The sequence below is a fragment of the Canis aureus genome, chromosome X, assembly GCF_053574225.1.
Source record: "Canis aureus isolate CA01 chromosome X, VMU_Caureus_v.1.0, whole genome shotgun sequence".
Classification (NCBI taxonomy): Eukaryota; Metazoa; Chordata; class Mammalia; order Carnivora; family Canidae; genus Canis; species Canis aureus.
The window spans coordinates 86,131,163-86,143,798 of record NC_135649.1 but is presented as its reverse complement, the minus strand read 5'-3'; the positions used below and the strand labels follow the sequence as shown (position 1 = coordinate 86,143,798).

Genomic DNA, 12,636 nt, shown 5'->3' with positions numbered 1-12,636 from the left:
AAAAACCTATGAGAAACAAAACATCAAAATTCCAAGATGTTAAATAAAGATGGAATCAGTATCACTGATTTTTTCCTTTTGCCTCAGCCTCCAATATGGCCCAGCATGGCAGTTCAATGATTCTGTCCTTATTTAAAATATTGATATTGTGTTCATCATCAATGTCAGCATTTATCTTGATTTTTTTTAAAGATTTTATTTATTTATTTATGAGAGCCACAGAGAGAAACAGGCTTCCCTGCCGGAAGCCCGATGCAGGACTCCATCCTGGGACCCCCAGGGGTTCACAACCTGAGCCAAAGGCAGACACTCAACCACTGAGCCACCCAGGCATCCCTAATTTTCATTCTTTTAAGAGAGTTCATTAAAACACTATCTTGCTTGATTACGGAAGTTTTGGGGTGCCCTGTAAATTCTGCACAGAAGTTTAAGGCCCTCACGCCCTTCAACCTAAGCAGGTGCTGCTCCCAGTCACTGTGACAACCCAAAACACCTGCACACATTTCCAAAGGCCTCTCTGGGTTCAGAGACTCTCTGAAATGGGGCCTGATTTTTCTCCTTTAACAAGAAGTCCAGAGAGAGGCAGCCCAGCCTAAAACAAGTGGCTCTAAGATGCCAGCAGGGCCCCAGGTTCCTTTGAGCCCTGCTGTGCTCACAAGACGGCTGCAGAATTAGGTCCTAGTTCCAGAAAGAAAAACAAAAGTAGGGCAAAGGGCAAAAACAAAACAAACAAACAAACCCACATTATCAACTGAAGAGAAAAAAAAAAAAAAAAAAAACAGAACCTTTCCCCGGGAGCCTCATACAATAAACCTTCACCATATATCACAGGCCAGAAGCAAATCACCTGGCCACCCTAGCTGCAAGGAGCCCAGGCAGCTGAACACCTTTTCAGTGGGCACATCTCCTGCCAAAATAAAAATGGTGTTCCACCCCACAGTAAGAATGGAGGGGGAGAGTGAATAAAAGACAAGCAGCTAGAACTGGCTGCCGTGGGGGCCATGCAGGATCACAAATGCTGGCTCTTCTTTGGTGATTGCAAATAGCATCTTCTCTGCTTGTAATCTGATGGTCTGCCTGGGCAGAGCATTTTTATGGTCACTTTTAAAATTACGGATAAAATCCAGAATGTGGTCCTAGGTTGGGCTCCATAGAAGCAGGGCCTGAAACAGAGACTTGGGTGCGTATGATTTATTAAGGGCACACTCCTAGGAGAAGCTTGCAAGGACTGAGGGGAGCACCCAAGGGAAGAAGAATGAGAGACGCAAGGACACAATCTCCCGTAAAGTTTTTGTCTGGGCCAGACACTCAAGCGGCTATTAGCCTAAATCCACAATACAGAGTTGTCCAGCCTTGAAGCAGCTCAGCTCTTTACCCTTGACAAATCAGTTGGCCATTTGCTGCCTCCTTTCGTGCTGATGGGACCAGTGCAACCGCCCAGGGTTCTCTAGGTAGTGCAATGTCCATCAGCCAAGAGCAACATGTCATAGAGGGTCACAGGTGTGAGTGGTTTGCCAAAGCACATGCTCCAGTGTGGGGGGCGGGAGGGGGCTGGGTGCCCCACCCCTAAATGTGGATCTGGGTGGGCAGCAGGGGCATCTATTACAAACATCAGATTTTGATACACTTTCCAGAGAACTGACTTTATTTCTATTTTGTACCGTTTGAGACCATAACCCTAGATATACTGCTATGATTTAAAAGCTATTAGAGAACTGGCAATGAGTTTAAAGATGTTTCATTTTTAGGAAAAATGATTAACAGGTGTTGACTTGTTTTGTTTGCACCACGAATGGAGAAAGCGTTTTATAATTGGCTCTGGGTATTAACCAGGACCCAGTCTGTAGTTCACAATCTCATCAGAGCATGTAAATATTTCATAGTCTTAGTGTCTCATTTAAAGCTCAATGAATATTTAATTGAAGTTGACCAACAAAATAACTGAAAGAATTATGTTGCATTTAGTTAGGCCTAAAATGAGCAAGCTCTTCATTTTCTCAAGTAGTTGGAAGCTAAAATTATTCCAACTTCATGAAATATTCTACAAAATATTATAAGTAATTAAAGGGCTGCAAAATGGGTTTGAAAGGCACATATTAAATATTGAGAAAAACATGAAATAAAATGAATTTTCAGCTTTCAGTGCAAGAGAATAGTTTAATATATTGTCACCTCCAACATTACTTATTCAGTAGTGGATTAGTTTAAACTATTGTCAATACCCTCTTTTTGACACAAGAAGTAAAAATAGAATATTTTCTTTGTCCCTTGCAAATTAAATATTCTAGAATGATGATGTGCACCTATAAGATTGATATTAACAGGAAACCATGCATGATCCATCCAAGTAAGCTAGCCCAGAAATTGCTTCTGAACTCTGGGTCCAGCACTGGGCCATGTACTGAAAATAATTTTTTAAAAAAATTTTTTTGAAGAGAAAGAAATAACGGTCCATGTTCAAAGTAGTTATGGTTTCCCTGGAAAGAAGCTTCCCTGCAGTCTGTTAGATCTCCATAAGCGTCGGAACTGGGCTTCAAAAAAAAAAAAATGTGCTCTAATTGATCAACCCTAACACAGATGACACAGAATATGTCACTTCTACCAAATTTGAAGATATTTTAATTGGAATCAAAGCATTGCCAACTAATCCATGCTAAGGCTGCTAGAAACCACCTGGTAAACTTAAGGGTATTAAGGTTTGAATGCTTTATCTAGTCCTGGATTATTTTTTAAGATTTACTTACTTATTTGAGAGAGAGCATGCGTGTGCTCGAGTTGGAAGGTGGGGGAGGTGCACAGAAAGAGAGAATCCCAAGCAGACTCCTCGCTCAGCACAAAGCCCAACGCAGGGCTTGATCCTATGACCCTGAGATCACGAACTGAGCCAAAACCAAGAGTTGGATGCTCAACTAAGATACCCAGGTACCCCGTAGTCCTGAATTATGTTTTAATTACAGAATCTAAGTAATTTATTAATAGGTTCCTTTTTGGAGAACAGAACATGAGGCCATGACACAGGGTTGTCTCATAAACACAACATATCCCTTCTGCTGTGTTACAGGAAATAACTGGTCACCTTGCTGGGTTTTTTCACTTTGATCTTTGTCCCTTTTTAAGATATTAAAATGGGGCAGTCCCGGTGGTTCAGCGGTTTGGCGCCGCCTTCGGCCCAGGGCATAATCCTGGAGACCTAGGATCGAGTCCCACATCGGGCTCCCTGCATGGAGCCTGCTTCTGCCTCTGCCTCTGTGTGTGTGTGTGTGTGTGTGTGTGTGTGTGTGTGTGTGTGTCTCATGAATGGATAAATAAAATCTTAAAAAAAAAGATTAAAATGGATTACTTTTTTCAATTATCAATATGTCATGATATGTGTGTGTTAGGTATACAAATATATATGTCAAGTTCAGGCTCTTGTCTAATAATGGTGCCTCTTTCCTTTACTTCTACTATTCATGCCATGTCACCCTTTGGTTCTCAGGGATAGGGAACCATAATCAGTACACAGAAAAGAGAAGATGTCTTTCTGTTGCTATTTAATGGCACATTCCAAATCAAACAAAATGATCTCATTAATGGCAACTCTCTAAGCAAAAAAATGACACTGCCCAGACTCTACGTGTCTAGAGGAGGACAGATTATCCTGTCCAGGGGAGGAGAGGAGAGAACGGTTGATAAGCATTAGCCAAGAAAGATAAACATGTGGTGTCCTGCAACCAATGGGCCTGATCAAAAACAGGAATGTCAGGATACTTTTCTTCTTGAATTTGTTTTTTTTTCTTTAGACTTTATTTATTCATGAGAAACACAGAGAGAGAGAGAGGCAGAGACATAGGCAGAGGGAGAAGCAGGCTCTTCGCAGGGAGCCTGATGTGAGACTTGATCCCCAGACCCCGGGACCATGACCCAAGCCAAAGGCAGACGCCCAACCACTGAGCCACCCAGGTGCCCTTGAATGTGTCTTTTCAAAAGAACCTGCCTTAACATTTACACTGAGGACTCTTAATTTTCTCAAATGCTTACTATATCATACAGGTAACATTTGAAGATTGCATTTTTTCCCCAACAACATGCAACTTACCTGCTTATCAAAAGCTACCCAGGATGGTGCATCGCTTCCCATTCCTTTAGGAAATGCACTGTATTTAGGCTTTGTCTTTTGCCCGAGAAGCAGCTCTCCACCAATTCCAGGTTTGTCCTCACTCACCAGCATGCCAACGTTGTTGCAAAAGCCCCAATGTTGAGATTTGTGGAACTTCTCTTTTCCCACCTACAAACACAGGAGACCACGTAAGATGGCTGAAGTTGCTCTTTGTGTCTTACTGGTTTTTTAAAAAAGGGCAACACATCCCCATAGTTTATTTTTCCCATTACAAAATGCACATTTGAGTGGCAAACGATTACGATCAACCTTTATCCATAAAGTGGTGTCACATTTTAAATTCCATTCATTTTAGCAAATTCACAACTTTGAAAAGCAAGAAGAAACCCAAAGCTCCATGCTATTGAAAACGGTTAAAAATAACTATTACTGCAAGTGAACGTTTAGAACATTAGCTTGCTAATTAGCCTATTCTACTTATTTGCCAAGAACGCAAATGGGAGGTGGGGGGAGGGAGAGTCCTCTCCTTCGGAGTAAAAATTTAACAGTTTTCCCACATAAGCCTAAATGTTATTTGCACCAACACAGAAAATAAAATCTTTTCCTCGTTAAAAATCAATGTAACAGAAAATTCCTCAGAGCTGACATTCTCATCCTAATTTTAAAACCTTGCCATTCCTTTCCCTCACTCCTCTCCCATCTTTTCTGGGATCTGGGCAGAGAGAGAAAAGCCTGGATGATACTACCAAGGGTTGGCAAAGATGTGGCTGCTTGTGTGCAATGCTACAGAAAAGTAAAGGAGATGATGTCTCTGAAGAGACATCCATACAAATTTTAGAATTATTTGTTCCAAGCTCTGTGAAAAGTGTCAATGATATTTTGACAGGGATTGCACTGAATGTGTAGATTGCTCTGGGTTGCATAGACATTTTCACAATGTTTGTTCCTGTAATCCATGAACATGGAATGTTTCTCCATCTCTTTGCATCTCCCTCGATTTCTGTAGTTTTTGGAGAAAGATCCTTTGACTCTTTGGTTAGGTTTATTCCTAGGTATCTTATGCTTTTGGGTGCAATTGTAAATGGGATTGAATCCTTAATTTCTCTTTCTACTGTCTCATTGTTAGTGTATAGAAATGCAACGGATTTCTATGCATTGATTGTATATCCTGCCTCATTGCTGAATTGCTATATGAGTTCTAGCAATTTAGGGGTGGAGTCTTTTGGGTTCTTCCACATAAAGTACCAGGTCATCTGAGAAGAGGGAGAAGTTATACACAACTGAGAAATTACTGAACACTACATCAGAAACTAATGATGTACTATATGTTGGCTAATTGAATTTAAATTTTAAAAAAAGAGAGAAATCTAGCAATACCTAGGAAAGTGAGAAGTATGTATGCCCTATGGCCTAGCAAGTCCATTTCCAAATATCCTTTGCCCCTGTGCACCAGGAGCTAAATATAAATAATAAATAAATATATAATAAATGCAAATATTTGTGTATATCATATCACAGAATGAACATCCATCCACAGCCCTGAATAAAAGATAAAACAACTCAAGATGACAATGAGACCTCTCTTGTGCCCTCCCTGCCTCTCCAAAGGTAACCATTACCCTGAATTTGTTGCTTGAGCTCTAACATTTTGCCAGGATTCTATATAGCCAGGGGAGTAGCCTTTTGCAAAAGCATAACGCCTTGGTCAGGAAGTCTGAGAAGAGGTTTGAAAAGACCTCAATTTCAAGGCAACCTACTGAACAGGAGAAAATATTTGCCAATCTTATATCTGATAAGGGGTTAATATCCAAAATATATGAAGAACTATACCTCAAGAACACAAAAACCAACAATACAATGAAAAAATGGGCAGAGGATCTAAACAGGTATTTTTCTAAAGAAGACCCACAAATGGCTCATCATTGGGGAAATGCAAATCAAAAGCACAATGAGGTATTACTTCACACCTGCTAGAACAGCTACTGTTCAAAAGGACAAGAAATAGCAAAGTGCTGGCAAGGATGTGAAGAAAAGGGAAGCCTCGTGCACTGTTGGTGGTAATGTAAATTGGTGCAGCCACTGTGGAAAACAGTATAGAGGTTCTTGAAAACATTAAAAATAGAACTACCACACAATCTAGCAATTCCTCTGGGTATTTACCCTAAGAAGACACAACTCAAAACAATATATGCACCTCTATGTTCACTGCATTATTTAAAATAGCCTCTAAGACATAAAAACCTATGTGTCCACCAATGAATCAATGGATAGAGAAATCAGGATACGCACGCATGCACATGTGGAGTATTATTCGGCTGTAAAAAAAGAATGAAATCTTGCCATTTGTGACAATAGAGATGGATCCTGAGGGCATTATGCTAAGGGAAACAAGACAGAGAAAGACGAATATCATCTGATCTCACTTACATGCAGAATCTTAAGAACATAAAAAAAAAAACACAGGCTCATAGATACAGAGAACAGATTGGTGGTTGCCAGAGGTGGGGTGGGGGTGCGAGTGGGAGGGGGAATGAGTGAAGAGGGTCAAAACGTGTAAATATCTAGTTATAATTAAGTCCTAGGATACAATGTACAACATGGTGACTATATTGTACTGTTCATTCAAAAGTGGCTAAGAGAGTAAATCTTAAAAGTTCTCATCACAAGAAAAAAATTTTTTATCTATGTGTGGTGACAGATGCTAACTAGACTTATTGTGGTAATCATTTTACAATATATACGAATACAGAATCATTTGTACACCCAAAAGTAGTATGTCAATTATACCTCAATAAAAATATAAAAGGCTCAATATTAAAAGGAAAAGAAAATACCTCGTTTCCTCTTATAATGAAGGCAGCCTAGAAGAATCCAGAAGGGCCTGAGCAGCCCTACCCAGGGGAGCCAAGGTCCCAACAGCTGTCCTGGGCAGATGAGCAGCCCAACTCAAAGGCTACGAGAAGAAGGCCAGAGGCAGTGGTTAAGATGGTGGGCCACAGCCTGGCTCTGTCCCTTAGGGAATCCAATGTCACCACCGCTACCAAGCTCCCAATCCCTCCTGACACTTATACACATTCAGGTTACCACAAGTCAATCCCAAATCACCAAAGCAAAGCAAAAGTTGGATTGGCTAAAATGAATGGTGGAGTAACAGAATTGTCTAACACTGTTCTCTCACTGAAACCAAATAATCAGGATGCCTGGGTGGCTCAGCGGTTGAGCGTCTGCCTTCAGCTCAGGGACTGATCCCAGGATCAAGTTCCACACCAGGCTCCCTGTGAGGAGCCAGCTTCTCCCTCTGCCTGTGTCTCTGCCTCTCTCTCTGTGTGTGTCTCGAAAGAAAAAAGAAAAAGAAAAAAAAGAGAAGAGAAGAGAAGAGAAGAGAAAAGAAAAAGAAAAGGAAAGGAAAGGAAAGGAAAGGAAAGGAAAGGAAAGAAAAGAAAAGAAAAGAAAAGAAAAGAAAAGAAAAGAAAAGAAAAGAAAAGAAAAGAAAAGAAAAGAAAAGAAATCTCAGCTGGCTCTGAGTTCCTGTGGCCACTCCATGTTTGTACAACCCCCTTTCAGCTCTTATACCATTCTGCCTTGAATTGTGTATTACAACTGGTTGTCCCTTTGCTCTTTGAAAAAAAAAAAAAAGACAACAATAAATAAAATTGAGCAAGTAATCTCAGGCAATCACAAACTCACCTCAGGTCAAACCAACAAATGTTTCTTAAGCATCTACTATATTCCTAGCTGTGTGCCAAATGTACTAGTTAAAAATCAGCATAACATTCAGCCACTCCAAGGGGCACCTGGGTGGCTCAGTGGTTGAGCATCTGCCTTTGGCTCAGGATGTGATCCCTGGGTCCTGGGATCGAGTCCCACATCAGGCTTCACACACGGAGCCTGCTTCTCCCTCTGCCTGTGTCTCTGCCTCTCTCTGTGTCTCTCATGAATAAATAAAATCTTTTTAAAAGAGAGAGAGAGAGAGAGAGATTCAGCCCCTGCCCTGAAGAAGAAATCCACAATCTTGCTGATGAGATTAAGATTTAGATCCGTAAAGCAAACAGAGAATTAGAAAGCAATGCAGATACCATTTCTAACCACTTACTATGAGATAGACTACGAAGGGCTTTATATACATTACCACCACCAAACTATCTGATTGGTAAAAATGGAGGTGATAAAACATAGGAGGAAACCAAAGTAGAGAGAGGAAGACTAGCACACTCACAGTTACGCTGGAGCTAGTGCAACCTACATCTGAACTTAAGTTCACGTGACCTCAAGCTCTAGTCAGCCAGGCTGGAGGAGTAGCGTTGAGGTCCTGCAGGTAAACAGATCCTGTCCTGGCAGAGAGGCTCAGGACAGACAGTAGCAGACAGGCAAGGGTAGTAAGTAATGCACTGCAGCTGAGCTGACAGTGCCTAGTGGGAGGGGCAAGAAAGTGGTTAGTCTAATAAAAAAAAAAAGAGAGAAGTTCAAGTTTGGAAGGACAGTAAGACAGCAGAGTATGTAAGGAGATCTATATTATGGAAAGCCTCACGTTTAACTACTGTATACGTCTGAAACTCTCCTTGAGCAAGGATGAAATATAATCAAAGACTGGGGTGGCAATGGTCCAGATGGACTGAAAACCATTTTATAGCCATCAGAATGGCAAGAATTAGAAAGCTGGATAATCATATGGTTTCACTCATATGTGGAATATAAGAAATAGTGAAAGGGACCATAAGGGAAGGGCGGAAACTGAGTGGGGGGAAATGAGAGAGGAAGATAAACCATGAGAGACTCCTAACTCTGGGAAACAAAGGATTACAAAAGGGGAGGGGGGGGAGAATGGGTAACTGGGTGATGGGCATTAAGGAGGGCACGTGATGGAATGAGCACTGGGTGCTATACTATATGCCAGCAAATTGAATTTAAATAAAAATTTAAAAAAACAAAGTCGAATAATATCAAAGTTTGTAGAGGAGGTGGGAAAAAAGCAACCTTAATATTGTTCAGATGAGAGAGTAAACGGTCATTCTGGGAAGCAATGGGATTTGATTTAAGAATCAAGAATCTCCCATTTGCAATAACATGGATAGAACTAGAGAGTATTATGCTAAGCAAAGTAAGTTAGAGAAAGACAAATACCATATGATTTCAGTCATATGTGGAATTTAAGAAACAAAGCAGCAAAGGAGAAAAATGAGACATGAATCAAGAAACCAACTCCTAACTATAAAGAACAGGTGGTTACCACCAGAGGGGAGGGGGGCTGGGGGGGGGGAATAGGTGAGGGGGATTAAGGAGGGCACTTGTGATGAGCACTGGGTGTTGTAAGTAAGTGCTGAATCACTATATTGTACACCTGAAACTAACATAACACTGCATGCTAACTAACTGGAATTTAAATTAAAACTTTAAAAAAAAAGAATCAAGAATCTCACCCCTGGATACGTATCTCAGAAAAATTCTCACAGCAGTCAATAAGTGTTAAGAAGGTGTCATGGTATTTTGGGAAAGTGGGCAGGCAACCTAGATATCTATATTTATGGACTCAGCAACAAAATATTGTTTAATGGATAAGTATACTTTGGTGGATGTTAATTTTACCTCAGTGCTTAAAGCAATAAACCAAGCAATAAACCAGATGCATTAGCTCAGGCTCCCATAACAAAATACCAGAGACTGCATGGTTTAAACAGAAATTTATTTCTCAGTTCTAGAGGCTCGGAAGTCCAAGCCTGCTAAGCCAATTTGGTTACCCATAGAGGGTTCTCTTCTTGGCTTACAGATTGCTGACTTCTCACTGTGTCCTCACACAGCAGTGAAAGAGACTGATAGCTCTCTGGTGTCTCTTACTTAAAAGGACACTAATCTTATCATGAGGGCTCCACCCTCATGACCACCTCTAAACCTAATTACCTGGGCGCCTGGGTGGCTCAGCTGGTTAAGCGTCTGCCTTCTGCTCAGGTCATGATCCCAGGAGCCTGGGATGGAGCCCTGCAACTGGGGCCCTCCTTGCTCAGCAGGGAGTCTGCTTCTCCCTCTCTCTCTGCCTCTCCCCCTGTTCGTGCTCTCTTTCTCTCTCTCTCAAATAAATAAATTAAATTAAATCTGTAAACCTAATTACCTTCCAAGGCCCCATCTCCAAATGCCATCACACTAAGGGTTGGGGCATATTTCAGTCCATAACACCAAATGTACATACAGCAATGCAGATCCTTAAAACACTGTTGATTGAAAAAGTTATTATCTAGGGTCACCTGGCTGGCTCAGTTGGTTAAACCTCTGCCTTTTGCTCGGGTTATGATCCTAGAGTCCTAGGATGGAGCCCCACATGGGGCTCCCTGCTCAGCACAGGAGCCTCTTCTCCCTCTGCTCCTCACACCATGCTCATGCTCTCCCTTTGTCTCTTTCAAATAAAATCCTTAAAAATTATTACCTATAATACACAATTATATTTGTATTTTTTAAAATACACATACAAATAGTGTTACATATTTTGCAAGGACACATCTAGATTCCAGAATGCACATCAGAGATATTTATAGGTAAGCCTATATAAAGTGGAGAAGGAATGAGATTAAGGATCAAGGACAATGAGAAATAAAAATACATAACACCAGAGAGACACCTTGCACAAGTCAATGATGATATTGTGCCAGAAATGGAGAAATATAATGAGTACTCGCTTTGGCAGCACATATACTAAAAATTGGAGGAATGTAATGAATTCACTTCTTTGCACTGGACATTAAAAACAAACAGGGGCACCTGGGTGGCTCAGTCAGTTGAGCGTCTGCTTTTGGCTTAGGTCATGTTAAAAAACAAACAAGAAAACAAAAATGGATTGGAATGAGGTGTGAGAGGCAGGCAGACACAGTAAGCTGCTCAAGCACAGAGCAGCCACAAAGGTGAGAAAGGACCTCACAAGGGTAAGGACAAGGGGAATAGGAATGAAGGGACATCCTATATTTAGATAGGACAAGGACCCTCAAACTATCTTTGAGGAAGGGCAAGTTTGACTGTTTTCCCAAAATCATTTCAGACTGATACTTTTGCAATATACAATAAAATTAATTCTAAGAAATTAAAATAAATACAAAGACATAAGACCTTACAAGCCCACTGATCACAGCCTTGGATGTCATAGCAATGTCAAATTGTTATATAAACTTCTGAAGATTCCCGGTGCAACAAATGGGCACCATACTTTAAGGAGCACTGCCACAGCAGGCATCGGGTAAAGAAACCAGCATCTGTGATTGGATGTATTAAGGAAGGAAGAGCGAGGGGAGGTGACTTGAGAATTTCATGCCAGCCTCACTTCCACTTTAGAAGGGGTGGGGAGCAGAAGATGGGAGAGGAAAAGCACTAAAGAGGATGAAGTACTTCTCTTAGCTTACACACTGCTGCCACTCTCAAGCATGGTTATAGCTGCATAGGCTGGTTTTCTCATTTCTGACATTTCTGGAGGAAACTAAACCAGTGGATTAAACTTGAAGCACTTTCAATGAGTCTAGTCCTTCCTTTCCCAGTCACCACCACAACAACAAGGGGAAGAAATGAGCTGGAAGGAGGAAGGGCAGAGGAGGTGCACCTGCTACCTACCCTCAGACACATACACATACACAACTGCTATGAACTCTTGCTAGTGTGTTCCTGTCCAGCTAGTGACAATAACTAAAAATACCAAAAAACAGAGCCTTTTATTTTATAGGTATATTTTCGTATTTGAGAGAGTGAGTGCTCTTGGGGGCTAGGAGCAGAGGGAGAGGCAGAAACTTATGCGGGACTCCATGCTGAGTGGAGAGCCTGAGGCAGGGCTTGATCCCATGACCCTGAGATCACAACTTGAGCTGAAACCAAGAGTCTGATGCCTTACTGACTGCACCACCCAGGTGCCCCAAAAGCCTTTTATTTATACATAAGATCTACCAATGCTGTGAAAACTGAGGAACTACAATACATAAATTCAGTCAATCAAGTTCCTGATAAATTGACAAAGAGTAGCAGCTAGATACCTGTTAAATACTTCCAATTCTTTTGCTAAATACAATTAAATCAGCCAGATGTAATTCTTAAAAAGAATACTTCTAGTATGAAAAGAACTATTACTAAAATTTTTCCAGAAGTCTTGCCTTGTGGGTTGTGAATTCATACATTCAAACCCAAAAGAATGAAACACACACCTCCTTAAAGTTCAGTAATGCCGATTTCTTTTTGTTGTTGTTGCTTTAAAGATTCTATTTATTTATTTACTCGTGAGAGATACACAAAGAGAGGCAGAGACATAAGCAGAGGGAGAAGCAGGCTCCCTGTGGGAAACCTGATGCAGGACTTGATCCCAGGACCCTGGGATCACGACCTGAGCCGAAGGAAGCTGCTCAACCACTGAGCCACCCAGGCACCCCTAGTAATGCTGCTTTCTATTATTATTTTCATCAGCATAGCACGTGAAATTCCATTTCTGCACTATGAGTGTTAGTTTGAAATTTCAATTCAGACTTGTATACCTTAGAAACTAATTGCTTGAGGATTTGTTCCATATGAGGTAAAAAGTC

At 41.1% G+C, this 12,636-nt stretch overlaps 1 protein-coding gene across 1 annotated transcript in view; it reads right to left on the bottom strand.

The window, feature by feature from the left end:
- EFHC2 (EF-hand domain containing 2) overlaps positions 1-12,636 on the bottom strand; it is a 197,225-nt gene that overhangs the window by 160,316 nt on the left and 24,273 nt on the right. Inside the window, exon 2 of the mRNA XM_077890289.1 lies at positions 4,079-4,267. Coding sequence (XP_077746415.1) covers positions 4,079-4,267 — 189 coding nt within the window. The remainder of the gene's footprint in view (positions 1-4,078; positions 4,268-12,636) is intronic.